This window comes from Dermacentor albipictus, chromosome 8 (assembly GCF_038994185.2).
Source record: "Dermacentor albipictus isolate Rhodes 1998 colony chromosome 8, USDA_Dalb.pri_finalv2, whole genome shotgun sequence".
In the NCBI taxonomy this organism is placed as follows: domain Eukaryota; kingdom Metazoa; phylum Arthropoda; class Arachnida; order Ixodida; family Ixodidae; genus Dermacentor; species Dermacentor albipictus.
This window is the reverse complement of record NC_091828.1, coordinates 39,183,550-39,210,478: the sequence shown is the minus strand read 5'-3', so window position 1 is coordinate 39,210,478 and position 26,929 is coordinate 39,183,550. Positions and strand designations below refer to the sequence as shown.

General features: G+C 45.3%; 1 protein-coding gene across 5 annotated transcripts in view; it reads right to left on the bottom strand.

Moving 5' to 3' along the window:
- The window catches only part of LOC135916298 (uncharacterized), a 160,813-nt gene that overhangs the window by 82,822 nt on the left and 51,062 nt on the right, over positions 1–26,929 (bottom strand). For 3 of the 5 annotated variants that reach the window (XM_070522794.1, XM_070522792.1, XM_070522793.1), the window contains exons 3-4: positions 22,783–22,856; positions 17,966–18,049 (exon numbers count right to left, since the gene is read on the bottom strand). In XM_070522794.1, coding sequence (XP_070378895.1) covers positions 17,966–17,977 — 12 coding nt within the window. In that variant the 5' untranslated portion in view covers positions 17,978–18,049; positions 22,783–22,856. Of the gene's footprint in view, positions 1–9,770; positions 10,102–17,965; positions 18,050–22,782; positions 22,857–26,929 lie in introns of those variants that run through there. The other 2 variants (XM_070522791.1, XM_070522796.1) reach the window with 1 other exon arrangement.

Below are 26,929 nucleotides of genomic sequence, written 5' to 3'. Positions count from 1 at the left end.
ATTATAGAGGCGAAGTTGCGCACAAACCGACGAAAGTAGGAACATAACCCTATGAAGCTTCGTAACTGCTTTAGAGTCGTCGGTTTGGGGAAGTCAGGCACGGCACGTAATTTAGCTGGGTCCGGAAGCACACCATCCTTTGATACAACGTGACCAAGAATTGTAAGTTTTCGCGCAGCAAAACGGCACTTCTTGAGATTTAGTTGCAGCTGAGCGGTTTTCAGACACGTCAGGACATGGTTGAGGCGTTCTAGATGGGTTGCGAAATCTGGCGCAAAGACAACAATGTCGTCGAGATAGCAGAGACACATGTGCCACTTCAAACCCCGCAGAACCGAGTCCATCATGCGTTCGAAGGTGGCAGGCGCATTGCAGAGGCCGAAGGGCATGACATTGAATTCATATAGACCGTCAGGCGTGACGAAGGCTGTCTTTGAACGGTCGGCCTCTGCTAAAGGTACCTGCCAATACCCGGAACGCAAATCTAACGACGAAAAAAACTCGGCACCTTGTAGGCAATCAAGGGCATCGTCAATTCTGGGTAAAGGGTACACGTCTTTTCGAGTGACCTTGTTTAGGCGCCGGTAATCCACGCAGAAGCGAATCGATCCATCCTTTTTTTTAACGAGAACCACAGGGGATGCCCACGGGCTTTGTGAAGGGCGAATAACGTCGCGTTTAAGCATATCGTCAACTTGGTCGGTAATAACTTGACGTTCCGCGGTGGAGACGCGGTAAGGGCGTTGTCGCACTGGCGAGTTGGAGCCGGTGTCGATGTTGTGAACAATGGTAGAAGTTCGGCCAAGGGCACGTTGGGCAACATCGAAGGAGTCGCGGAACTGGTAGAGCAGCTGGAGAAGAGCAGTGCGTTCAAATGGGGACAGTCCGTCTGCGATGGACGAATCGAATAGGTCAGCAGCTGGAACATCAGAAGGGGTAAGAGCACTGATGACGTCGAGGTCGCGTCGAGCTGAATCTTGCTGCACGGAAAAAATTTGGCCGACATCAATGGGTTGCACGCATCCAAGGGATTCACCTTTAAGCAGTCTGATGGGATATGGAAGAGGATTTGTGAGGCAGAGAGCGCTTGTTCCATTCGAAATAGAGAGGGTCGAATAAGGCAAAAGAAGTGGCTTCCGATTTAGAAGAAGGCATGATGGTTCAAAGAATGCAGCTTCATCACATATGCTGTTGCAGAATACGGGGAGCAAAACAGCTGCTGTCGGCGGAATTTCTGTGTCTTCTGTGACGACTATTTTGTGTGCGGCTTGATGAGCGGGGTAGTAGGACTCGTCACACAAGGGGAAGAGCTCAAGTTCAGATCTGGCACAATCAATAACGGCGTGATTATACGATAGAAAGTCCCAGCCAAGTATAATGTCGTGCGAGCAAGAGGAAAGGACGATAAGCTCGACAATGTAGTGTTCTTTAGCTATAATAAGTCGAGCAGTGCAGGCAGCTATAGGCCGAACAGGGTCTCCATTCGCTGTACGTAAGGGCATCATCTCAAGAGGCGTGGTCACCTTCCGAAGCTTGCGGCAAAGTGTGGCGTCTATAACAGAAACGGCAGCACCGGTATCGACAAGAGCATATGCACGGATGCCTTCTACGAAAACTTCGACAATATTCGACGGCAAAGTTCGAGGACTTGAGCATTTCGACAGCGCAGTTCTTGCCTCACGAACTGCGGAGGCTAGTTTCCCTCATTTTCAGGGGCTGGTCGACGACGCATGGGCGACAAGGAGCGGCGACGGGGTGAAGGTGAGCGACGAGACGTGGGTTGCGGATAGTCACGTGAAGACGTGCTTGGTTGGGGACCCGGATCTTCATAACGAGAGCGGGGACGATCTATGTAGTTCGGTGAACGGGCGTCTGAATATCCTGGCGCGCGACGGCGGCAGAATCGGGCGATATGACCAGGGCCACCGCACGCAAAACAGATCGGCCGGTTGTCGCGCGTTCGCCAGGGATTTGCAGGGATGGGAGCAGACCATGTCACGGACGGCTGAATCGGGGCTGCAGCATACGACACACCATGGGGTGGTGAGGGCTGTTGAAGCTGCTGCCGCTTTACTACCTCAGCGTAACTAAGAGGCGCGGCGACAGGTTGCTGCTGAATGGGCACCGGCATGGCCTCGGAAATCTGCTCTTGAATGACGTGTCGAAGCACGGGAGCCAACGGGATTGGTCGCTGCAGTTGCTGCTGTTGTGGGAGCTCCTGACGCTGAGCAAACGGCAGGAGAGACAACTGACGGGCCACCTCCTCACGCACAAATTCTTTCATTTGTGCGATAAGGTATGGCTGGGCAGGCATGATGTCCAGTGCAGCGAGCGGTTGATTGTACGTCTGAGATGAACGTCGGGTGAGAGCCCGCTGCCTTCTCAACTCGTCGTAGCTGTGGCACAGAGTTACCACTTCAGACACTGTGCCAGGAGACTTCGCAAGAAGCATCTGAAAGACATCGTCGTCGACGCCCTTCATGATGTGCTGTATTTTGGCACTTTCGCTCATTGAGGCATCGGCGCGCCTGCAGAGATCGAGTACGTCCTCAATATAGGCGGTAAATGTTTCATTTGGTTCCTGTGCCCGTGTGCGCAGCCGTTGCTCGGCGCGTAACTTCCGCACGGCAGGGCGACCGAAAACGGCAGATATTGCCTCCTTGAAAGCAGACCAGTTTTCAAATTCCGATTCGTGGTTCGTATACCACAGCTTCGCCACGCCAGCCAAGTAAAAGTTCGCGGTACTCAACTTAGTAGCGTCATCCCACTTGTTGGGTCCACTAACTTTTTCGTAGGACGACAGCCAGTCCTCGACGTCCTGGTCTTCCGTACCCGAAAATACCGGGGGGTCTCGCTGGCGAACGGGGCCGGGACAAACGGCGGCCGGGAGAGGTGGCGGCTGTTGGGCTGCGTCAGCTTGCATGGTCGAGTGCAACGTGCGGGATCGGAGTTCCAGGGTGCCGACGATGTGCGTACCCAGCACGATCCACCAAATGTAAGGATGTTTATTGAGCGAGTCCAACAAACGGGCGGTAGCTCGGAACAGTGAGCGCGGAGAGAAAGATGGTGGTCTTCGAACGCCGGTCTCGTGCCCTCTGTTCTTGATGATGATCGGTATGCCATTCTCCTCCTTTCTTCATTACAATAATAATAATAATAATAATAATAATAATAATAATAATAATAATAATCACCAGCAGCAGCAGCATTGTATCATTCCATTTGACACGTGGTGTGACATGCACGCTACGTAGCGTAAATACTTACAAACATTGCATTGCAGTTCCGCTATATTCGTTATAGTCCCGACATGTAGCATTTGCTCATAGCCGTTGTATGCTGGATGTAGCTGTACATGGTTAAATCAAGCAGGCTAGGTGGCTATTTGTCACCACGCTATTAGAAGGGAATACCAAGAAACTATCATTTTCATCAGCAGAAGCGGCAGCGTCATATCATACCACGCGTCAAGGGGTGTTATATGTGCATCACATAGTCTACACACTTCTCTTAACTCTTCGGTATATATATACATGTTATCGAGCCTGCTCGCAAGGTACGAACAACCACAGCAGAAGCGAATCATAAAGCTTCGCGCCTGGCTGCAACAAGGAAACATCAGGCTCAGCAGACCGATGTAGAGAGAGCAGGACGAGCCGAAATTCGCCATCGACACCCGGCGGACGGTTCAGATCGTTCTCTCAAAAATGACGCAAAGAGGCTTCGCAGAGACGACCCGGTAGTGCGTGGTGCCGAAAATGGAGCTCCTATGGAGCCGCTCTTCCAGCGTACGCTGTGACTGGCGCGTGTGCTGCACAGGCATGTGACTTTTTGATCTACGTTACTATGTAACCACTTTCCCATTTACTTGGGTCACTAGGCAGTTCGCGGTCGATTGGGTAAATAATCGGAGCACAATGACCGTTACATGGGCTAAACAAACGTGACTTAAGTAATACTATGTGTCACGAAATTGATCGATTGCTTATAGCATCACCATGGACAGCCATCGTTAAGTGAGTTATCCTGTTGATTTTAGGCCAATAAAATAAGAAATTTTCTCAATTCCTGCAGTTGTCACGTTTGGCCCAGTCAACATTTCTTGTTTTACCCCTGAAGTGGGGGATATCTGAAAGAACCTTTGTTTTCTTAAAATACGCATAACATTATTAGGAATTAATAATTGCGCCACCATAGCTATTTCTGAAGAAGAAAGGCAATTAGTCAACAAGCAATCACAATGCACCTTATTTCACAATTATAATCTAATTCAAACAATACCATACAATTTAAACATAGTGTCTGTTTAACCTCTCTGTTGCGTAAATCTTGCAGAACGTTTCCCCGTATCGTTTCATCTAATTTTTACACGCGGATGTTCCATTTTATTCCGTATGAAATCAAGTGCGCACAAATTCACAAAACTGATGTATTGAACGGGAACAGAGGAAAGGACAACACGAAAGCCTAGCGCTAATGCACTTAAGTCAACATTCGACAACTAAGTGCAAAAAGAAAACGAAACGCTTCATGCATGCTTAGTCTACAAGTGAACGTTTACAAAACTACGGATGAAGAAAAATATTCTTTGTAAGCGGTCTTGACCCGCCGTGGTTACTTAGTGGTTGCGGTGTAGGGCTGCTAAGCACAAGTTATGCGGATCCAATCCCTGCAAGGACACCGGTATTTCGTTGAGGGCGAAATGGGAAACCACCCGTGTACTTAGATTTAGGTGCACTTTAGAAAAACTCCTGGCGGTCCAGCTTACTCCGGGGTACCCCACTAGGGCCTCCCTTATAACGAAATCTTTTTGGCACGTCAACTCCCATAAGTTAGGCATTAAGCACTCTTCAACGAAATGCGCAATTTCTTTACTTTAATGTTCCCGTGTGCTGTAGTAGCTATTTCGCACAAGTGTTGAGTGATGGCTTGTGGTCGATTTTGTTTTACAGCGTAAGCTGGTATGGCCTCATTCCAATAGCCGTTCCGGTTGGCGATAGTGTGCGCCGTCACCACCGCCGGGGTCGGGTGTCCGCCGTAGATATCGCCTAGCGCGTGACAAGCCATGCGATGTCACAGGCACGCCGAGGAGCGTTTTTGACCACCCTCTTTCAAAGAGGATGCCAATAAATCATCATCATCAATATGATCATCACTAACATCATCATCATTTGCATCGCGTCATGCCACTTGTCATGCGATGTGAAATGCGCGCCGCATGGCGTCGACATCTAGCAGTTGCACGCAGCAGTTGCACACGGCAGTTGCATGTAGCATTTGGATGTTGCAGCTGAACCTGGGCAACTCCAGAAGGCTAGATGAATATTTATTACCGCCGCATTTCAAAGGGAGTGAAAATAAAAGATGATCATCATTGTCAACAGCATCGTGTAGTGCCACATGTCAAGGGATGTGACATGCGCGCCACGTAGTCTCAGTACCTGTGTTTGTGCCTTCTCGAAAGGTTCGATCTTTCTAGTGTCTGCTGCGGAAAATGGAGCTCCTATGAAGGTGCTCTTCCAGCTCAAGTTGTGACAGTGCTGCGTGTGCGGCGCATGCCTGTGACTTTTCAGGCGAACGCCTTAAGTACCTCATTCCTCCGATGGCGTCGAAAAAAAAGCGCGTCCTCTGCTCCAATGGTACAAATACCTGCAGCAATATACTTGCAGCAATATCTGCAGCAATGGCTGAGGAAGCAAGAAAATGAAATAGCTCATCCCTCTCATAATGCAGAGGCTTGAAGCGTGCATCAAAGTGAAGTGTACAGTGTATACATTCATTGGAATCACACATACAACGTGCAGGAATGCGGTGTCCAGTGGAGTGGTAAAAAAATCGGGACCTTCTCTATGGGTGGTATCCTCATAAGCAAGCAAAAAATGTTATGGTTCACACCCCCCGTAAGGCTGAGGATACAAGCGCTGAGCAAAGTGAAGCGAACTGTGCTACATTCATTGAAATCACCCATACAACACATAGAACAGCATACGTTTCAGTCCCCTGCTGAGAGGATGGAACGTAATGGCGAAGAAAAACGTCGTTCGCGCGAGTATTACCGCTTTATGCGATTGCGCGAAGCCGCAGCTGAGCGTCGAAAATGAGGCGAAGAAGCCCAACTGCGAAAGTAGCAACGAGACGATGCGAGACCGCGCATTGCCAAGTTTACAGGAGGCTTTCGCTTTCTCGTGTTAGAGTAGTGTAACACGCTGCCGAATTTTTTCTACAGGGGCACGTTCCGGGAACTTCCTTCGTACCCTGTTTTGGCTGCGGTATTTTGGACTACTTCCTCAAGCGGTGCGCGAATGAAAACGCGTTGTGTTGCAAAAAATTATGCTTTGCAACTGAGTGGTGGTTCATTTGCTTGTTATGTTTCGCGGTATTCTCTTTTAGCGGTGTGTTTCAATAAGATGCGCGTAACTTTCTCAAGCTTCTCCCAACAAGAAAACCTGCTACGCGTACAAGATTTTACCATTGCCGGATATTCCAGGACAAAAAAGAAGAAGCGGTAGCTTCGAACAATAATTATGTACATGATTTAAAGGAGGGCTTCACAGGGACGGCTAAAGCAATCGTAGAGATAGATCTAAGAATACAGATAATTTATTGCGCACTTGGACTGGGGGAGCCCATGCTTGCATTACAAAGCAAGTTCGAGACCTAGCAACTTCACCGAAGATCTTTCTTTGAGAAATAGCTTCAGCGGCTGGGGTCCCTGTTGAAGTGACCGTTGGTTTGGAGAGAGCTATATACAAGCGTTAGAGAGAGAGAGAGAGAGAAGTTTACCGACACGAAATGCGGAGAGGTCGACCTGACGTATATTCCTCGAGCCAGCTACTCTGCGTTGGGGCTAGGGGAAGAGGGAAAGAAAGAGGGAAGAAAAAGGCGCATGGTGGGTGATGATGACGAGAGAAGCAGGACGTAAAACATATGGCAAGCGATTTGGCATACTCAAAGCCTACAATCAAGGTCCGTTCTTTTTAAAAATTTTAGTACCGCCTGGATGGCCTTGAAATTTGATTGAGCATGTGGCCAAGCGCCTAAAATAACGTCCTCTGACAACGGCGGGGTGTCGAGACGCGTAAGGTCATTGTTCAAGTTTTGACGCTGTTCCACGTACTAATTAGGGCTGTCACAAAGCACATCACCTATAGTCTCATTCACATTGCACAACTCACAGTCTGCAGACTCAGTGCGTCGCATGAAGTGCACGAAGACTAGCACAGCTGTATTGAATTTTCGGCTGTAGCCTAAATTTCATGGTAGGGTCCACTCTTTGGAAACAAGCGTTAGGCTTATGTTTTTGGTTTGGCCTGCTGACAATGTTGCGTGGGTGATAATAATGATGTACACCTCGATCGCTTCAACACACAAGCCGCACATTGAGTCACACACAGACACGCCCACACGCACGTTTCGTTAACCTTTGTGGGCCTTAGAAGCCCCAGCAGCGTTTGTGTGGCGCGAAACGCGCAGGTAGTTCTTTGCAACCGGCCAAAAAAAGGTAGCGCAGTTCCAAGCTGGAATTGGATAATTTAGTTCGTTCGCGAGACATAAACACCCAACTGTGAATAAGCCGCTGGGCCCACGGTTGTATCAATGCACTACGCTAGTTGTAACGTAGCCAGGAATTCACTAAACTTCAGGGATGTCTTATTCCTCATACTTCGCCTTTTTGGAGCCTTAGCGACATTTTACTTACATTTAATAACGTAAATAGTCAGTAAATTGTATTCATACATGTCCTCTAGGAACCGCGGTGAAGCACAAAGCCTAGCCGATATTAAATGAGAAGATTGATATAGGTGCCTCCACAAGTCGCTACTTCTAAAGACGTAGCGAAGAGCTTCTCACGGGGCCTTGGATTTGCAGCAAAGCTGCTCTTTTAAGTAGTAACTTGAACTCTGCTTGAGAATTGCTTTTTTTGCACTGGAACCATTCTATCGTTATCACAGTATTTTACCGAAAGCTGTCTTGGAGGAATTCAAACATTAAGACAACGAATTTATAGGTATTTATCACCATCATCACCGTTTAGAAATTCATTAAAAGCAGACATATTCCGCCCCGACCTCACCACTTTGTCCAAAGAATAGTTACGAACACTGGGTTGCGCCATGTCGTCAAGAGGAGCGAAAAGCGAGTAGGTCACCACGAGCCAAAGGAACGAGCTAAACCTCAGTGATTGGCAGTGATGAAGCCGTTACTTGCCAACACCAACATGACGTGACAGGCTTGGGTAAAAAAAAAATGCCAATGAAGAGTAAAAAAAATACGTCGCTCAACAGAGCCAAAGAACGACAGGAAACGTTTATTAAGAGAGGTAAAGGAAAGCAACAAACGCAAGAGGAGTCATTTGCAAACTATAGACACTGTCATTGTAGTGAATAATAATGATTCGCCTAACTTCAATTACATATGGCATGGGCGACACAACATCTTTTTTTAAAAAGCTGGAAATTATGATCGCAAACAAATATCAGAATAACAAAATTGTTCCAATATTTCACCTCGCAACTTGTAAGTTTGCAAGTATTTTCGTTTACATCACTCGGTAGCAGAGGAATGATATCTTGGAATGAGCATATCTATTCTAGATATTTTTTATTGTTTACTAAGGATTTTTTAGAAAAAGGCAACTTTACTGACACTTTAGAAATCAGGGCTCTACTCATGTTTCATGTGCTTATAATTCTGAATAATGAGATAATTTTTTAATAAACAGGTAGTATATAATTGTAAATGCAGAATGCTTTAAGAATAGCCAGACAAAACGAAGTTTAGGACCGACTTTTTTTTAAGAATTTGAATTATGCGTTGAGGAAAGCATTAAAACTTGCTATGAGGTGAAATCAGCTGCTAACTACGCACGCATATCATATTGGCCGCAAATAAAGACTGGGACAGAGGTAGAGAACACATAAACAGCACGGGCGGTATGTGTATTTAGCATGCGGCCCGTGCTGTTTATTTGTTCTCTCCCTATGTTGGCGTCTTTATTTGCGGTCAATATGATATGCAGTAAATACCAACTAGGCGAAAGTGAAGTTCTTCAGTAACTACGTACGGATTCGCGTAACGGTCCTCTTGCTTTAGACAGGTGTTATTACTGTATGACGACTGCCCTGTTTGAATGGGTTTCACTTTAGTTGGCAAACAATTTTTTTTCAGCACCGATGAACTGTTCAGTTTCTAAGCTAAAAACAACATTCACAGATATTCCCGAGTCAAGAAAATGTTACTAAGTTTAGCTCCATGGAGCGTCTAAAATTGAACATATCGATGCTACTTGTAATAAATTTTCAAGTAATATTAGGTGGACATTCGCTATAGTTGAGATTACATGCCCTTATTGTGTTGTAATCAGGTACATGTTCTTTTAACTGTCGTTGTCGAATGGTGCGTCGCATTTGTGGGCACCAAAAATTATTTTACAAGTTCCGTGTGCCCTATTTTGTACGGTCATTTTTGTTTTTGAAAAAAAAACTTTTCTATCTTCCAAGTCGTCTGCTTTTAAATTTATGCCTATGGGGTCCCATACTATCCTTGAAATTGCAATCCGTTTATTTGAACCACGGTGACAGTTGTGATGTTCCAGCGAAGAAGAAGAAGACTGAAGAGACAAGAAGAGGAAGCGTAAGAATAGAAGGAAGTGATCAAGATGGATCCCTGGAAATAAATGACTGTATATTAACTCGTATTTGTAACAGTGTCTCTTTAATGTTCAGTTATGAAGTGTTACTGATCAAAACTACTCCCTTGCACATCTACAATGACGCAGCAAGGTTCGCAGATGGACCTTAAGCACTAGTATCATCCAACTGTAAGAAATTCTGCGCGAATTCACCGTTCATCTGCCACCCACTCTTCTTTTGTGTTTGTTAATATATCATAGCTGAAAAAGTATCTCCAGAGATAGCAGAAAACGGCAACCTGCTTAGTTTCACTAAAGCAACAGGTTACTAGGCGTGCCCTATTTCCCGCAAGATGAGTCATAGATCTGGTATTTCGGCGACAAGCCGCAATTCTCGGCGTAGATGAATTCGCAGCAGTCGTCTGGTTTTTGCAGCGCATCCGTACGTCTCCAATAAGTGCATCCATAACCTGAAAAGTAATAAATATTAATGCACAAAAGTGGGAAAGAAGTGTATGAGCAAGTGAGTGGTAAAGCTCTCAAAGCCACTCTTGTTGAACGTGCGGTAGGTGCGCGTGTTTTGTCGGAATAGCAATTACTTGGACACTCCAGGTGAATTTCGAACGTCATCGACGGCGTTGCCGTGATGTTTCGTATGAAATCCGTATAAGGGCGAAATTCGTATAAGGGGTAAATGATCGCACCGCACAAAGTATGCAGGAGGTGCGAAGGAAAGGAAGCGAGTTTGAGGCAATATGAATGGTGGCTTGTTGCGCCAGTGTCGTCTTGGAAGGGACGAAGGTAGGCAGGGTGTACGCAGACTTTTCACTCGTGCAAGGGAGGGTAAGGGGAGCGGGGAATAAGCGCGCACAAGGACAGAGGGGGCAGGGTAGCGCGGCTCTCCACTTCTATTTCGGCCGCGGCTGCACATTACCTGCCCGAGCTTGGCCGCGCGCACCCGATGGGGTAGGTAACTTGAGGTGGGTTCGAAGGCTAGTCAACCCAGGATAGCTGATGGCTTCGAGTGTGCTTTACTGTCACGTGCCCAGTTCACGTTGAAGCGAGATGCAGCAGGATGGGAAATAAGATCGCCACGCCGCTCTCCACGACGCGAGCGTTCTCACAGCGAGCGCGCGCACTCATTGAGTAAGATCTGCTGATGTCTGCCCGTGTGCGCGTGACACCGTGCTTGTTATTTTGGTTAGTTAGCGAATGCTTACAGCAGTTTACACAGCTCTTAAACGTAGTAATATTACTCAATCTAGTTGTCTACTAATTTGCTATCGCAACGAGCCGTTCGCATTTTGGGTGAAACTGCGACATTGTTCCTGGTCGAATACAATTTGATATATTGCTCTCAAGCTGTCTCATCCCAACCATATTTCTTTCGCTATTTTCAATCCTCGTTACCTTTACTGCCTGTTCCCCACTATCCCCTCCCTCCCATGATATTCCAACATGGTCCTTGCCAACATGATGCCTAGTAATACGCAACAACAGCGCAAGTATTTTTAGATTCATGACTTAGAGGCAGCTGCCACAACAGTGGCCCCACGCGACGTCACCCTGCTGAACTGTTGAAAACAATTGGTCAAGTACGAAAACGCTACCTTTTATACAAGCTAAAGGTACATTATCCTGGTTTATCTTTATTTATACAAGGTGGTATCGTTGGTAGAGCAGTCGTAGGTGCATTGTGGTCACCTTGAGGAAGTTTTAAAAGATGGGGTCATAGAGCAGACAGGATGAGCAATAAGGGCACTGAGCATTGCGACAACGTAGCAATAACGTACACAACGTAGCAATAACCTCATTATACTTAGCGGAATGTAGAGAATTGCTGAGTGAAAGAAAATCAGAATGGTTTACGACGTGTACGTGCAGCTTTCGGCGAGACAGGATCATCGTGTGAAATGCTAGGATTTAACCAGGCTGATTGGCACGGCGAGCGCCAGCCGTCTGTGACCACTACATACTATTCACCCTAAGTGCAGAGATGCACTGTGAAGAATTGTTATGCCTAGAGCCGCACTGTATTTACCACGCATATTGAAATTGTTACCTTAAAATACAATATACTTTGCGATATTTTGCGCCGTGAATGAATTCAGCCACGACACTGTAATTACGGGGTCGACAGCTATCTAATAAATCAGAAAGTAAGGCCTTACATATTGATACACGCCTTTTATGTACTTTGATTGTTATTTTTAATGAAATTATTACAAGTGACCTTAAATGCCAGATTTCTACAAGCAACCCCTCGCTTTAAATGCGTTCGGAATTCGGCAGCGGCTTCTCTCTGTTGCACAAATCTTCATCTGCTCGTTGAAATTCTAAATAAAACAGGGTACTGGCATCCCAGAGGAACGAAACCAGCGATATGTTCTTTAATCTCTGCACCCTATTATAGGCATTATAGATCACTGCGCAATGCCTGCCAAAATGGCATCACATGTTCTTGTACGTTAAGATACAGTATTTGGGATAAGAACACTAATCCCGACCATGTGAAAGGAATTGCGACATCCGAAAGTGCCTGAATAAGTCGTCTTGTTTTATCTCAGCGGTCGGTTACATGCCTAGACTGTTGGGTTTTCAGGCCAGTACAAAGAGCTTCACATTTCACTAGCCTTGGCAGGCTACACATTTACAACAAATATGGGGAAGTTGAACGTTTTTCAAGACGTTTATATCATCGACATGTATTTGTTGCATTTATTGAAAAAAACTAACCAAATAAGCGTATTGCCTTTATTTTATTGACAATTTTAGGAAAATAAGCTGAAGAGAGAGCAACGGTGTATATCCCATTTACAATTAACAAACACCTACATTAATATGCCGGAACCTAAAGAGGCGGCGTCCGCTCCGTCCGCACTTGCAGGAATGCTCAGTCTATGTATGTATGTATGTATGTATGTATGTATGTATGTATGTATGTACGTACATACATACATACACAATTAAACAAGTTGCTGAAATAGGATATATATATATATATATATATATATATATATATCCTATTTCAACAACTTGTGAAATTTCAGATACACAAATGCACAATGAAGAGCTCGAGACAGCTTAGAGGAAAGCCCCGCTTATGTTGCACCACCCGCGGTTTTGCCTGCGTCCAATAGACGGTACAGGAGGTTTTTTTTAAGCATTCCGGCGCCATGGAAAGGGGCCCGCCGTAGCTGGGATGGAACTCTTGATTTTAGTACCTAACCAATCAGTGGCTTGGTTAGCAGCGCTAGTTGTCGTGTCGTCAAGCCGTGTCGTCATGCCGTGTCGTTGCCGGATCGTTGGCTCTTTGACCAAGAAACACTAACTAAGCAGTCTCATAGAAACCCCTACTCACAACTGGCATTTTACTGCACTCGCATGAAGTGAATATGCTAATACTTGGCGCGTGTACCGCTAACTAAGGATGAACCACTAAGGTGAGTGTGTGTTAAGGATGCACAACCTAGGCGAACACTTCATCACAAAGTGATAGGGATATTCGACTTGCAAATAGAACTGCACTCTTAATCATGTCATATGCCACCAACATTTTCCACGTCGTGGCGTCGGGTTGGCGGAACCAATTGGCTGCGTACGGTGGAACAATGCACTACGCAAATATAGAATCATTCATTTAAATAGTGGTTCTGGGCATAGGTGGGGGACTGGGTAAAGAAAACGCAGCTAAGTATGGCTTGATGCGGAAGCTTCGCATGGGATGCTTGAAGGAGAGTAAATCGGTATTTGATATTAGCCTATGGCTGGAAGCAAGTGATGTCACCTCCTCAATATGGCACCTACATAGGAGTTATTTTTAATTCTCTCTCTGATGTGAGTTGCGAGGACACGTAAAATGAACAGATCACACGTCGCTTAGCAAATTTAGATGTTCCTTTAATAAAAGGGCCTTTCTCATCAGTTCTTCTATGTGCCATGAAAGCCGAATGGTATGCATGTTTCGCGAGCAGAAAGCGAAAAATGCTCGGCATACTTCTGCGGCATGCGCTGCTAACTAGTGACGTGCCATGCGTCCTTATGTGCAAAACAGCTGTGATATAGCTAACATGGTAGCGCAGAACAAAGAATCCGTTAAACCCAACCACTTTTGGCCTAAATAAGGCTTTTTTATAAAGTAAGTACACACGCAGAAGTGTCAGGTAGGGTAAAAAAGAGAGACGATCAGTTAGTGAGGTCTGGGACCTCCATATTATCGAATAGCGAGAGAGAGAGAGAGAGAGAGAGAGATAGATTAGTCAACAAGAAACAGGCAAACCTAGACGCAATAAAGTTAAAAACAGAAAAATGCAGGCTAGTGTTCGGAAACAAATATATAGCTTTAGAATATGAATGATCAAGATAGCATAATTATAATGAACGCAAACGTAGATAGGAAGATTTCAGAGGCAGCAATTGAAACGGGAAGTAAGGCACAAACGCATACAGTACGCAAGCTCTCCCAAGTGACAAGGAGCCTAATAGAGAAATGATAAAGCGTGAAAGTTCGTAGCTAAAAAGATCAGATATAATTCCCGGAATTCCGAAAACTGATCATCAGGACGAAAGCAATAAAATTCGAAATTATAACGTGTGGGAGATTGAGGAAGCAGCAAACGGGCGAAAGCATGACATCAGTGCAAAGAAAACTACGCATAGGACAGGGCAAGATGTATGCTGTTCGAGATAAGCTGGGTAATGTCTTCAGCAATTTTGATGACATAGTGCAAACAGCAGATGACCGACCTGTACAGCACCGAGAGCAGCGACACTACCGTCATTCGACGTAGTATTGAACATGATGCTAATGCTCAATATATACCTAGCGATGAAGCCAAATGGTCTTGCAAGACACGTACCAGAAAAAAGCGCCAGGAGAACATGGAACAGCAAACAATTTCATGAAACATGGTGGAGACATTATGCTTGAAAAGCTTGTGGACCTTCATACGCAATGCCACCACGACTTAAAGTGTACCTGAGAGAGGGAAGAATGTCGCCATTATATTATTGGAAAAGAATGGAGCCGTCGAAAAATTTAAAAACAATCACAGGCCCATTAGCTTTCTTTTAGTACCGTATACAATTTTTCATCAAGATAATTTCCAATAAACATAGGGCAATACTTGATTTCAGTAAAGTGAGAGAACAGGTTGGCCTCAGGAAGGAATATTGTCCAATGGACCATGCCCATCTTATTAATCAGGCAATCGAGTATTTCTGCGGAGTGCAATCAACCCCCTTGCATGGCTTGAGTAGAATAATGAAATAAATTTGATTCAGTAGATATACGAACAGCCGTGAAAGGATTGCGTAATCGAACAATCCAAGAATAACAGGGGGATATCTTAGGAATAACCAAAAAGATTTCACAGATGCCTGGGTTGAGCACAGGAAGAGTAGAAAATCGCCTGCCAAGAAAGGGTCAGGCAAAGAGACAAAAGCTTTCCCATGCTATTTCTAGTGTGCTTAGTAGAAGTATTCAAGCCATTACGCTGGGAAGGCTTAGCAGTGAGGATGAACTTAGTAGATTTCGTGAACTTTAGGCTTGCAGGTGGTGTTTCCTGTTCAGCAGCGCTGGAGATGAATAGGAACAAATGATTAAGGACGTCAGCCAAGAAAGTGCGCCAGTGAAGTTGAAGAATAATATGCAGAAGACCAAGATATGTTCAATAGACTGCTGAGGGAAGAAGAATTCAGGATCGCCAGTTAGCCTATAGAGTATGTACAGGAGTACGCTTATATAGGTCGCGTACAGACAATGGGTCCTGATCATGAGAAGCAAATTAGGATAAGTGAAAAATAGGTTAGAGTGCATACTACAGGCTTTATCAAAACTTGTCTGGGAGCTTACCACTATCCTTGAAAGAAAAAGTGCACAATCAATGCACTGCACCGGTGCAAACATATGGGGCAGAAAAAAGGAGGTTAACAAAGAAATTGAAAAACAAACTAATGGCCGCAAAACGAGTGATGGAAGGGAAATGTTAGAAGTAACCTTATGCGACCATAAGGGAGCGGTGTGCATCAGACAGGAAACTGTCAAAGCTGATATTATAGTTTGCAATAGCAGAAAAAAATTGGAGCTGGGCAGGCCATTTAATGCGTAGGGCTGATCACCGGGGGAGCATTAGACTTCCAAAATTGGTGCGAAGAGAAGTTAGCTGCAGGCCGAAAATTTAGGGAGAAGGAGGGGGGACGAAATTATTAAGTTTGCAGGCGCACGTTGGAATAAGTTAGCGTAAGGCAAGTGCAGTTATAGATAGCAGTGAGAGGCTTTCGTCCTCCATTGAACATAAACATAGGCTGCTGATGATAATGATGATTTACATACGTGACAACGGCCACATTCCTGTTTTTATCCTTTTTATTCAAGTGCGGAATCCTACCATCTCATTATTAGCAATCTGTACAAGCTTCTCACACCTGATGCTATGATGTTCACAATATAAGCAGTCCTTAATTCATCAACCTGTGCTTCAGAGCTACAGTACCTAGCTGCTACTTACCTATATTCTAAGGCCGAAGTTAGGTATAATTAGTCAATACCACGCAGGTTAGAGTGATGCGGACAGACATGTTAAACTAGTTTTGCAGAAACTAATGTATTTTGTCACCGACGCACGTGATCCGCAAGTCTGTGCCGGTACACGTTAAAAAAGCTGGATTTCGCTTTTCAATGCCATTTTCTAACTGAGCTAACAATCCACTAATAACGGCTTCAACAACCATGATCTTGACTGTTGCACAAGTGACTTCTCTATGTGCTCACGTGAAGTGTGTGCTCTGTCTGGCTATACTTCTTGGTGTGCACTCAATATTTGCTCATGTCAAGCAAGCGTGAAAGGAGTGAGACTACGCCTCGATAAGAACGCTCACAGCATTTACGCTCTCCCGAAGGCTAGTCGTAAACAATGACGTCAATCGTGGCTATGGGCGCCTGCTAAGGGCAACATACATGTGCTCTTCCGCCGTTCAGTTTCAGTTTTGCGGGTGAAATTAACGCGAACTTACTATTCTGCACAAACTCCCAGTGCCAGTTTCTTGCATGGCTGCGAACGATTATGAATTTGTCGGTCTACAAGCTTTAAGTATGGCATTAGGATCAGTGATCTGAACCTTAGGGTAAAATGGTAATCAAGCTAATTATTTTTATATGTTGTTTCATTAGTGCCTCAAATCATAATAAAACGCGTGCTTCTTATAAAGGCAACCGCGATGAACTAGGTAAATAATCGCGCATTTACAGAAATTTCGAAGCGTTACAAAACGCACTACAAAATTAAGGGGAGCTTTTGCTGAGTTAGTAAAGACCTTCAAATAAGTTTAGGAATCGCGGAGCGATCTCTTTAATAGCTACTCCTTGGCCAGGTGAATAGTATACTAATTTACCTACGGTGACGGCTGTCCTTCCATCTGTGTTTTCAAGTACGTGTTCCAGAAAATGGATCGCAAGTTTCATCGTCCATAAGCACATCTTGGCTTTAGCATACTTGATAGCAGGGTGCTACCAATGAAGTTTTATTGCTATTAAGTATGCGTCCCTACCGCACCCATTCTATGCAGCCTCCGTGTGCTAGAATCGCACTCCCGACCTCTAACTCAGGTGTCAAAAACTTTACCTGCAAAGCCACGTTAGCCGGCATACACATGTGCGAGCAATATATATGTCAGCTAACCACCAATGCTTCATAGTCGCCGCCATACGCGCCGTTGTGGCTCGGTCAATGTGGCGTTCTGCTATTGAACACATGGTTGTAGGTTTGGTTTGTTCCAATTGTGGTCAGTAGGGGAAATGGTGTTCACCTACAGTTCATTAAGTGGAGCTTAGAGAAGACAAATCAATAAAAATGAGACGATGTAGCTTTGAAGCGATGTGACGTAACAAGGAAGATGACATGCAGAATACACGCACTGACACTACCTTCAAAAACTGCTGCGATGCAGTCATTTCACGCTAATTTCAATGTTTCTGCCTCTTTTTTCTCTTGCCATAGGATGCCTTCCTGCCTCGCTGCGCTTGCGTGGTGAAATGTTTAAATTTAGTGCTACTCACAGAAACAAACTTTGCTTGAAGTTCGCACCATTCCGTGGCACTCCCGTCGCGTCTTTCTGTGTGTTGCACTGTATCTCAATTTCTTCAAGCATAATGAGACCCGTGTGTTCTACCTACAAGTTTTAAATGTCTATAACCTTTCTCTACGGCGACCCGCCCAAAACACAGTTTATCATTTGGACATTTAACATCACACACATTTCGAAATTGCCACTGTGGCCACATGTGGCGCAGGGTAGGGCACCTAATTTTTGTTGTTTATTAAAATTTGTACTCACCGTCCCCAGCATATCGATGTCTAATAACGCTGCATGTCACGCAGTCAGTGTAGATGAGATAGAACGATATTGGCGGCAGGGTTGCTGAAAAGAAAATGAGGCGACATGCATAAATGTGAATTCTTGTGAGAGGTAAGTTCAATGGAAATGCATCCGGCTGATGATGATTATTGCAACTGTGGCTTCACAGTGTGTGAATGCCATGGGTACGCGAAAAAAAAGAAAGGCGGAATTGCAGACGTGGTGCCAACATGCAGCAACTCCCAGCTGAGTTTGCACTGAACGGAAAGTTTATTTTAAAGCGAAGTTTTCTTGGCCTAGTTCTTGTGCTGCCTAACCACAACAGTATGTTGCTAGTTGCCATGAAACCAAGTTCGTATAACTTGGTTTCAAAGCAACGTGAAAAGTTATTTGTGTGTGGTTAGGCGTGGAATCCAATTCCACGTAATATGTGTCGCTGTATAGCATTTATTAGGAACTGTTCAACCGAATTGAGCCTAACTAAGAGTTCAACAAATGTCTTCGATTTGACAGGGTTTTATTCAAATTTTCCTTGCGCTCGGTCTAAATATATCCGTGGTAAGGCTAATATTTCTTGTAAGTAGTGCTTTAGAGCTAAAACGAGACTAGGCCATGATCACGCGTTAAGTTGCTGTGATCCTCGTTACTCGAAATGAATGCGACTTACGAGGCCGAACGGTCTATTTGCCTCTATTACCAAAATAATGCGTTGTTCGTCAGTTAAAATATGTTATCAGAATTTTTATTGCTCCCTGGTGTGAGCTTCTCCTGAGGTTGTACCTACCTTGAAGAGCATTTGAGGGTGTCAATCTGTACAGATTGCGCTTGGGGCTACATTAGTAAGGGCTGCACATGCGTAGTTCGCCCTTGGACAGTCCCCAAAGCTCACCAATATATAGAAATGTGGGTTAACGTAGCTTTGGTGACAGTGATAGTGATAAGAACTTCATTGGAAAATTCTGAGGAACTTGATTGTGGGAAACCGAAGGCTCCCCAATCAAGCTGGTGGCTCCGCCCACAACGGCACATGGAGGTGGTGACTCTCCGCGACATTGCGGGCCCTCTGGAAGACCTATTGTTGTTTCGTGAAATCCGAGCTCTTCAGAAAGTCCCACTTGGACTTGTATCGAAGATTGGAGCGTGCATTGTACGGGCACAGCCAGAGCATGTGGTCGAAGGAGCAGCATGCGTGACCGCATTTGGAGCACGACTGCGGGAAGTAGGGTCTATCCAACTGAGCGCTCTGGGGCTGATGTAGGATCTCGTTTGCAAGAGCCTGAAAGTAACGGCCTGAGCCCTGTTCAATTTCGGGCTGGGGGGAGGGAATATCCTCCTGCTGTGTCTCTAATCCGCCGTAATTTCGTGAAAGGTGGTAAGGTGGTAAGATGATCCTTGAATGGGCAATCCTATGGGAGAGCCGGATCGTTAGCTCAGGCGCGGTTTATGAATTCACGAGCCAGGCAGTTGGCCCGCTCGTTAGGGTTGCAACCCGCTTGGTCAGTTACATCGTTCACGTGCGCAGGGTACCGCTCTATAGTATGATCTCCAGTTTCTTCTCCCGTAGTAATACGAAAGCATCTGTTGATGCCGGCTGCGTGTTTAGAAACTAGAGCGGACGAGAAAGCCCTGACTACCGTGCGCGAGCCGGAGAAAATGGTCGTCAGGCCTTTTGCGGTTTGAGGAGCAAAGGCTATCGCGGTTTCCTCCGCCTCATTCGCGTGTTTAATGTAGATTGACGCTGCGCTAATACGCGTTCTGCGCGCGTCAACGACCGAGATTGCAAACCTGTCTTCGCTGCCATATATGGTGGCGTCGACGAAGAATGCATCTGCCCCGTAAGGATCGATTCGTGAAAGGATGGTTCAAGCTGGTGCTCTTCTGCGACCTTCGTTATATATTGGATGGATGTTCCTCGGTACGGGCTCAACCTTTACGCCTTCCCGGGCTAATTTAGCCAGGGGGTGTCTGTCGTGCGGTGCCCGTATAGGGAGTGTACTACCAGCTTCATCAAGAATCTTAACTCCCCCTTAGTTGACAAAAGCCGGGAGATATGTGGAATAAGCTATGCTTCAATAAATTCGGCTGTGGTGTTGTGAATTCCGAGTTCAAGTAGTTTTACCGTGCTAACGGATTACGGAATACCGAGTATTCTTTTGACGCCCGACCTAGTGAGCGTGTCGAGTTTGTTCTTTATCAATTTTGCTCCATTTGAGGTGCGGTGCAGTGTAAGTAATATGACTGATGAAGAAAGCTTGGAAGACCCTGAGTAGGTTGGCCTCCTTGAGACCCCCCTTTTGCAGGCGATTCTACTTATGAGTCTCTGTATAGTTTTCGCTGCGCACCTAGCACCTAGCATATTTAGAGCTTCTGCATTACAACCTTTGGCGTTGATTAAAAGTCCTCAAAGTTTGATGGAGTTCACCCTGGAAATGAAGGTGCCGTTCTCGTGTCACAGTTTCTACTGGCAGCAGTTAGAAAGGCTCGAGGTTCCTAACGCCTTGCCTCGACTGTCTGTAGAGGAATAGTTCGGATTTGGCCGGTGACAGCTTCAGACCAGTGCTTGTAAGACATTTTTCCGTTACATCTATGACTGCCTCGAGAGATTGCTCTAGGTCGGCCAGATTCTTTCTCTAGGAGCCTCCCGTCTTGAAATCTACCACAGGGATGATTTCCCAACCCTAGAGGAATTCATAGTGGTTTTCAGGCGATTTTCTTAAATTCTTCAAATATTATCTTTCTGCATTTCCACTTGACACGTTCACAAATATTTGTTTTAACAGCATCTTCCTAATTCCGTAGAAATCTTGTCAAATCTTCCGCATTGGGTACACGCCAACTGAGAAAGACGTCCCATCCTACTCAGACGTATTACCAGCGCTTTTCGCATGGGGCCGGTTCTGACTGCTCCTAACATTTTGACTGCCGCACCTAGTTTTACCTCTCACTCCTTGCGTAGCCTTTCAATAAACACCTTGACAAGCTTCATATTTTCGACCATGGCGCTTGAGCTTTAGGTCACTTACACGGGAATTGCGCGTCCTTTCACGTTTTCCTTGTTGGTCTTTTATGTAGCGTGTATGTTCACTATGACTTGCAGCAAGCACTGCGCCAAATGAATTGCTAGAAACACAAATCTGTTTGCCGTTGTGCAGCCGTACATTGTACATCGCGGCAAAGCTACGAAGAAGTTCCGTTTGTTTCGTGCTCCTGTGCTTCACTACTGATGACATGCATTACAACCGAACGAACGCCTTTTGTTTCGCACTGCACAACATCAAACTTCCCTCGGAAGGTTTGAATGGATACTTTTGTCACAAGTGCGTATTTAAAGTTTTTTTTTCCATGTGCTGAGGTTTGTGTAGTGCCTCATTTCTGCTTCTCCGGCGACGTGGTGGCTTTTGTTCACCTCATCTTCGAATCCTGCGAACAGATCATTTGCCGACCTCTTCATAGCCATCCTAATCCATGATAAGTGAATTCCTTAAAACAAGTAACTTGTTGAACATGCACTGTCGCAGACATAAAGGAGGCTGCCATATTTGCTGAAAGGCGTCGTTTCAGACGCACGCTCCTATTGGGTGACTGAATTTGACTCATTTTGGATCCGTTCAACAGCAGATTCAGGCGCACTTTCAATTTAATATACCATCTACGCACGTGTTTCGCTGGCGTAATTTAACCCAGTTTGTGCTATCTTTCCTGGGGGAACGGTACACAGTTTTTCTTGTAGTTAAAACTTTATCAGACTAAGGTAAGTATGAGTGGATTGTGCTCATTTGGAGAAAAAAAGCTGCTCAAGCAGATCTGTCTGCTGAGTGTGCTCTGGATGAGATGGCCTTTGGCTTCGTGCAAAATGTTTTGCACCTGGCTTTGGTCAGTCTTGTAAGCACATTCACAAAGTTCCGTTCTTTCAGTTTTCCTCAATATAGACTTCTAGCGTGTTCGGCATTTGGCTAAACTTAAGCGGACAGGACGTTTAACCGGATGATCGGAGGCTCAAACGTTAAAGGCCTGCACTCTGCAGCCACCTGGTGACCCTGAAGACAACCAGACAAACATAGCTAATATTTAAGCAACCAAATGTATTTTACTTTGACGCTGGCGCAAATTTTCGGCAGCAACACAATTATGCCACTGGTTAATGCAATATTATTTGTGTTTCTCTGGTTGAACTCCGTGACACTAAGTGGCTGCACGGTGCAGGCGGTTAACGTCTTCACCTTTGCTCATCCAGTAAAACATCCAGTACGCTTGCCTTCACCGGAATACCGTACATACTAAACCTTTATAATAACTTCATTATGAACAAGATGCATAGTATGGTAAGAGAATATAGTGGAAGGTTGCATAGAATAAGATTGTGGCGACGCACTCTGCGCATATTTCTGCGCACCTTCCATCTTATCATCTGGCCAAGCATAACACAGCTGCACGCTGGGTTGCACGGTCGATAAAGCATGGCGCCACCGCCATGGCACCCGAAGTATGCGTCGCCGACGGTGGCTATAAAAACAGGCTGCCTGGCTGAGAAAAGCCGCCTTCTACCTTCCGCTACTGTGACGAACGTAGCGTTGGTATGCCCGTCCGCTGCCATCGTTCGTCGAATAAAAAAGCGTTACGTTTTTATGTTGGGATTCGTCCTGCGCTAGACACGAAATCCCACAAGATAAAACATGTTAAAGCCACTGTGTGGTTATGAAACGATCAAGAAAATAGCTCCTACAAAATAACATTGTACAAAATGCGAGCTTTGAGAGGGGTAGAGATACAACGCTAAGTTTAGCAGATGCACTTACGGTCATCTGGAATGTAGCCGAACTTGTCCTTGGCTACGTAGCACTCTGCAGAATCGAGATTAAGCTGGCCTGTCCTGAAAGCGAAAATAAAACGTGTACATACTTAAGATAGAATATGAGTATTCCTTGCGTCACTCTTTAAATTTTTTTTATGGGCGCCATATTTCTGCGAGTATCTATGCTATCTATTCTAAAATTCAGGCAGAATTTGTGCGCAAGCATTTAGTTGAAAAGATTTCGATGTATTGCGCGATTAACGCGCAGCCCTGAGACACGTAATAATCATATATTGTGAATAATGTCATAGTAGTGAGCCTTTAGAGCATTGAAGTATATTACTTCTCTAAAATAAACGCTATTAGATCACGTCGAATACGAACCACTCGTAAAGCGGATGCACCTTTCCTAGTATGCATGATGTTGTGGTTACATGTCGACGTACGCTAGTTTCTATATTTGGATTCCTTATGGCGCCTGTAAAAGGTCATTAGAGAAATAAAGATGGGCATCTTTTCCTTTAGCACACTCGCAAACGCCCACACGAAAACGTTGTTTTATTTGGAGAACATCGTGTGTAGTACCTACTCAAATATTGACCGTAATCGTCTACGATAATATTATCAGCAAACAGCGCTATTATTTTTCACGTGTACAGCACCTCAGTAATATAAAGCCCAAATCCTCATCGGCAGTCGATTGTCGCACTGCGATTTCCACCTAATATTCGTTTGAATTTTCGTTATTTTTGTTGTTGTTGCTGACTCCGCTCCAGTTGTTGGCTCCGATTAAATAACCGAAGTATGCAGAGCGTCATTGAAAAGTTATCCAACATTTTATACCCGATGAGTCATTTCATGAGGCAAATGCAGATGGAGGTCATGACGCTCACGACGGACAAACAACACTACACAATTATTTTGTAATTTTCGCTGCAGTATATATACTCCATATGTACTCGTATACTTACCAGCCATATGCCGGATAACGGAAGTTTAAGGCTCTGCTTAATCACGTTCAGCTTCGTAAGCGTTCGGTGTAACTATAACTGTAAACGCCCTCCTTATTAGATGCCACGAATGGTGTTTTCGGGAGCAGTGGCGGCATTTGAAGTGACAGCACTTGACGTGTTTTCAGTTGAATATGATTTAAAGAGGCTACTTGAGTACTTGAGAAACAATTGTGTTAGTGCAGATGTTTGTACGGTCCCGACAGGCGTTCTCCTTGGCTGAAGGATAAAATACAAGGGCTCCCTGATCGCGCCTATATTACTCAGCATCGATGCCGCTCGAAGGTAGTGCAGAGCGAGAATGTACTTTGCCGCACTCCCAAGAAGTTTTAAGAAAATGAAGAATTACCTCCGCAAGAGAGAACCCTCAGAAATAGAAAAGAAAGCGGGAGACATAAGGACCTTGACTTGGATGTTCGGGATGAAAGCGAACAAATATTTTTCTATGGAGATATACACGTGTACGTCAAGCAAAAAGACAGAACAAAAAAATTCACTGACAATTGAAGCGGTATGAGCCTTGGAATAGAAGATGAAGAAGCGCAGGAGTCTGGGTTCAGGAGAAGAGAAGAAGGAAGTGAGAATAAAATGTAGACAAGATGGACGCCAGTTCCACAGCAAGGCTTTACGTTTACTGTGTCCTTTAAGTAGGAACGCTACATTATTTTGGCGCAGCCGACAGCGAACTCCAACATGTGGGTGAGATTTTTCCTTGAGGAGACCTCCGCGGACAAGATCATCTTTTCGAGATACCAAGCTGAAGATGAACCAGCGGTGGAACTACCTCGCGAACTCAACTCGGCAGACCTCATGAACCTGGTTTTAGAGAAGGCTTCCATGGACCCTGATGAACTACGTCGGAAGGGTGCTGTGAACGTGAACTTGCCTCTGGTGATCTTCGACGAATTAGTTCTTCAACCGATGCGTCGGAAGGACTCTGGATCACAGTCGTCGACGGAAGAGGTGAGCCTCGTTTTGAAAGCACTTCGGCTACAACAAGAACAGATTTCGCAACAAAACCAGCTGGTGACATCGCTTATAAGCTCTTTAAACGCTGAGAAGCCAGTGACTAAATTTGTAGAACCTGATGCATTCGACGGCATGTCATCAAGTCCAGAAGGTTGGCTTGAATTCTATGAATATGCCGCTAGAAAGAACAACTGGCACTCTAATGAGGACAAGATTACTAACATGCGTAGTTACTTAAGCGGTGTTGCACGGAAGTGGTATGATTTGCACATTATTGAAGAGGCTGGCAACTCTTAGAATCAGTGAAAAGAAAAATTCTTGACGACATTCCGAAGCAACCCAGTGCAAAGGTGGGACGCCGCGCTTAATTTCAAATTCAAGCATGGCTCCCTCGTAGAGTATTTCTTTGACAAATGCCGCCTTTTAAAGCTGGCCGAGCCTATGCTTCCTCCGTCTGCCGTAGTAGCCCTAATAATGCACGTACTGCACGCGCAAGTCCTGAAGCAAGTGCAACTACGGTCACCTAAAAATATGGACGGGCTCCTGGAGTGCCTTCACGACATATCATTTACTTCAGAAGAAAATATAAACGCTAGCTCAAGCGGTCACTTCACACGGTCCGGCACGGATTGGTCAAGCCGTAATCAGCGAGAACCGCGCCGCCTTGCAGGCGGCACAGAGAGCTTGGGTTGGCGCGCTCCCGGAGGTCGGGTGCATAACATCGACAGCGACCCTGTTCCCCTACTTTCGGACGCTGAAGAGGCTCCGACGACAAAAAACTGATAAACAAGGGTGATCAGTCCGACCCGATGACCACAACTGAGACTGTTTATTTAACTTGCTCTAGCCTACTTCACATCCCTGTGAAAGTGGGAAACAGACACATGATGGCTTTGGTTGACAGCGGTGCTTCTGTGTCTATAATAAATGCCAAGCTGGTAGATGCAAGTCACCTGCATAGTGGAAGAGTACTACGGGTGCAAGGCTACGATGGAAAAGTGACAATGCATAATCAGTGGGCCTCAGTAAACATCGAGTTCCAAGGTCATGAAATAGCGAGTGAAGTACTGGTGATTGAGGGGGTGACGTATGACTTTCTGCTATCCAGACCAGATATAAAGAAACTAAAAATCAACGTATACTGGGACGTTGCGGTTTTAGTGGAAGGACTATCAAGGCAAGAGACACAGCCGGATAGAAAGGATAACCTGCGAGTTGTCAATTGCGCGGAGGATATTGCAACGACCTATCCTGAACTAGTATGCATAGGAAGCTATCCACCGGCGATGACGTCACACAAGGTGCCTTTCGAACTCACCGACAAGACCGTCATCCGAAAATCACCTTACAACATGTCAAGAGAGCGCAAGATATGGTTGAAGAAGGAATTGCAGGAGATGCTAGACGCCAATATAATCCGGCCTTCGGTGTCACCCTTCGCCTCTCCCATAACTATTGCGCCGAAAGAAGATGGAACTTTCAGACTGTGCACAGATTACAGGGTTCTCAACCGACAGACAGAACTTATACCATTTCCCATGCCGAAGATAGACACGATTATAGATGAGACAGGTGGTTGCCGATGTTTTTCACGTATTGACTTGTGCAAAGGTTTCTGGCAGATCCCGCTAACCGAAGAAACAAAAATGTACACTGCTTTTATCACGCCCTTCGACCTGTACGAGTATAACCGGCTTCCTTTCGGCTGGAAAAACTCACCAGCATGGTTCCAGAAGATTATGAACGAAGTCCTGAAGCCTTTCCTAGGTGTCTTTTGTAACGTGTAAATAGACGATATTATCGTCTTCTCCAAAACAGAGACGGAGTATCAGGCACACCTGTCCCAGGTATTAAATGCCTTGAGCTTGGCACACCTCAAGGTTAATTTTAAGAAAAGTGCGTTCTTTCAAAGAAAAGTGGTGTTTCTTGGAAGAGTCTTTGATGGGACTACCAAAAGCACGAAACAAGAGTCCGTCGAGAGGATATCCCAACTGGTAAAACCATATGACGTACACTCATTGCGTGTATTTTTGGGATTAGCAGGACATTTCAGGCCCTTCATAAAAGACTTTGCCATCAAAACAAGATGCCTCACGCGCCTAACACAGAAAGAAGTTCCATTTGAGTGGAATGAGGAATGTGAGAGAGTCTACCGTGATCTGGTGCACAGAA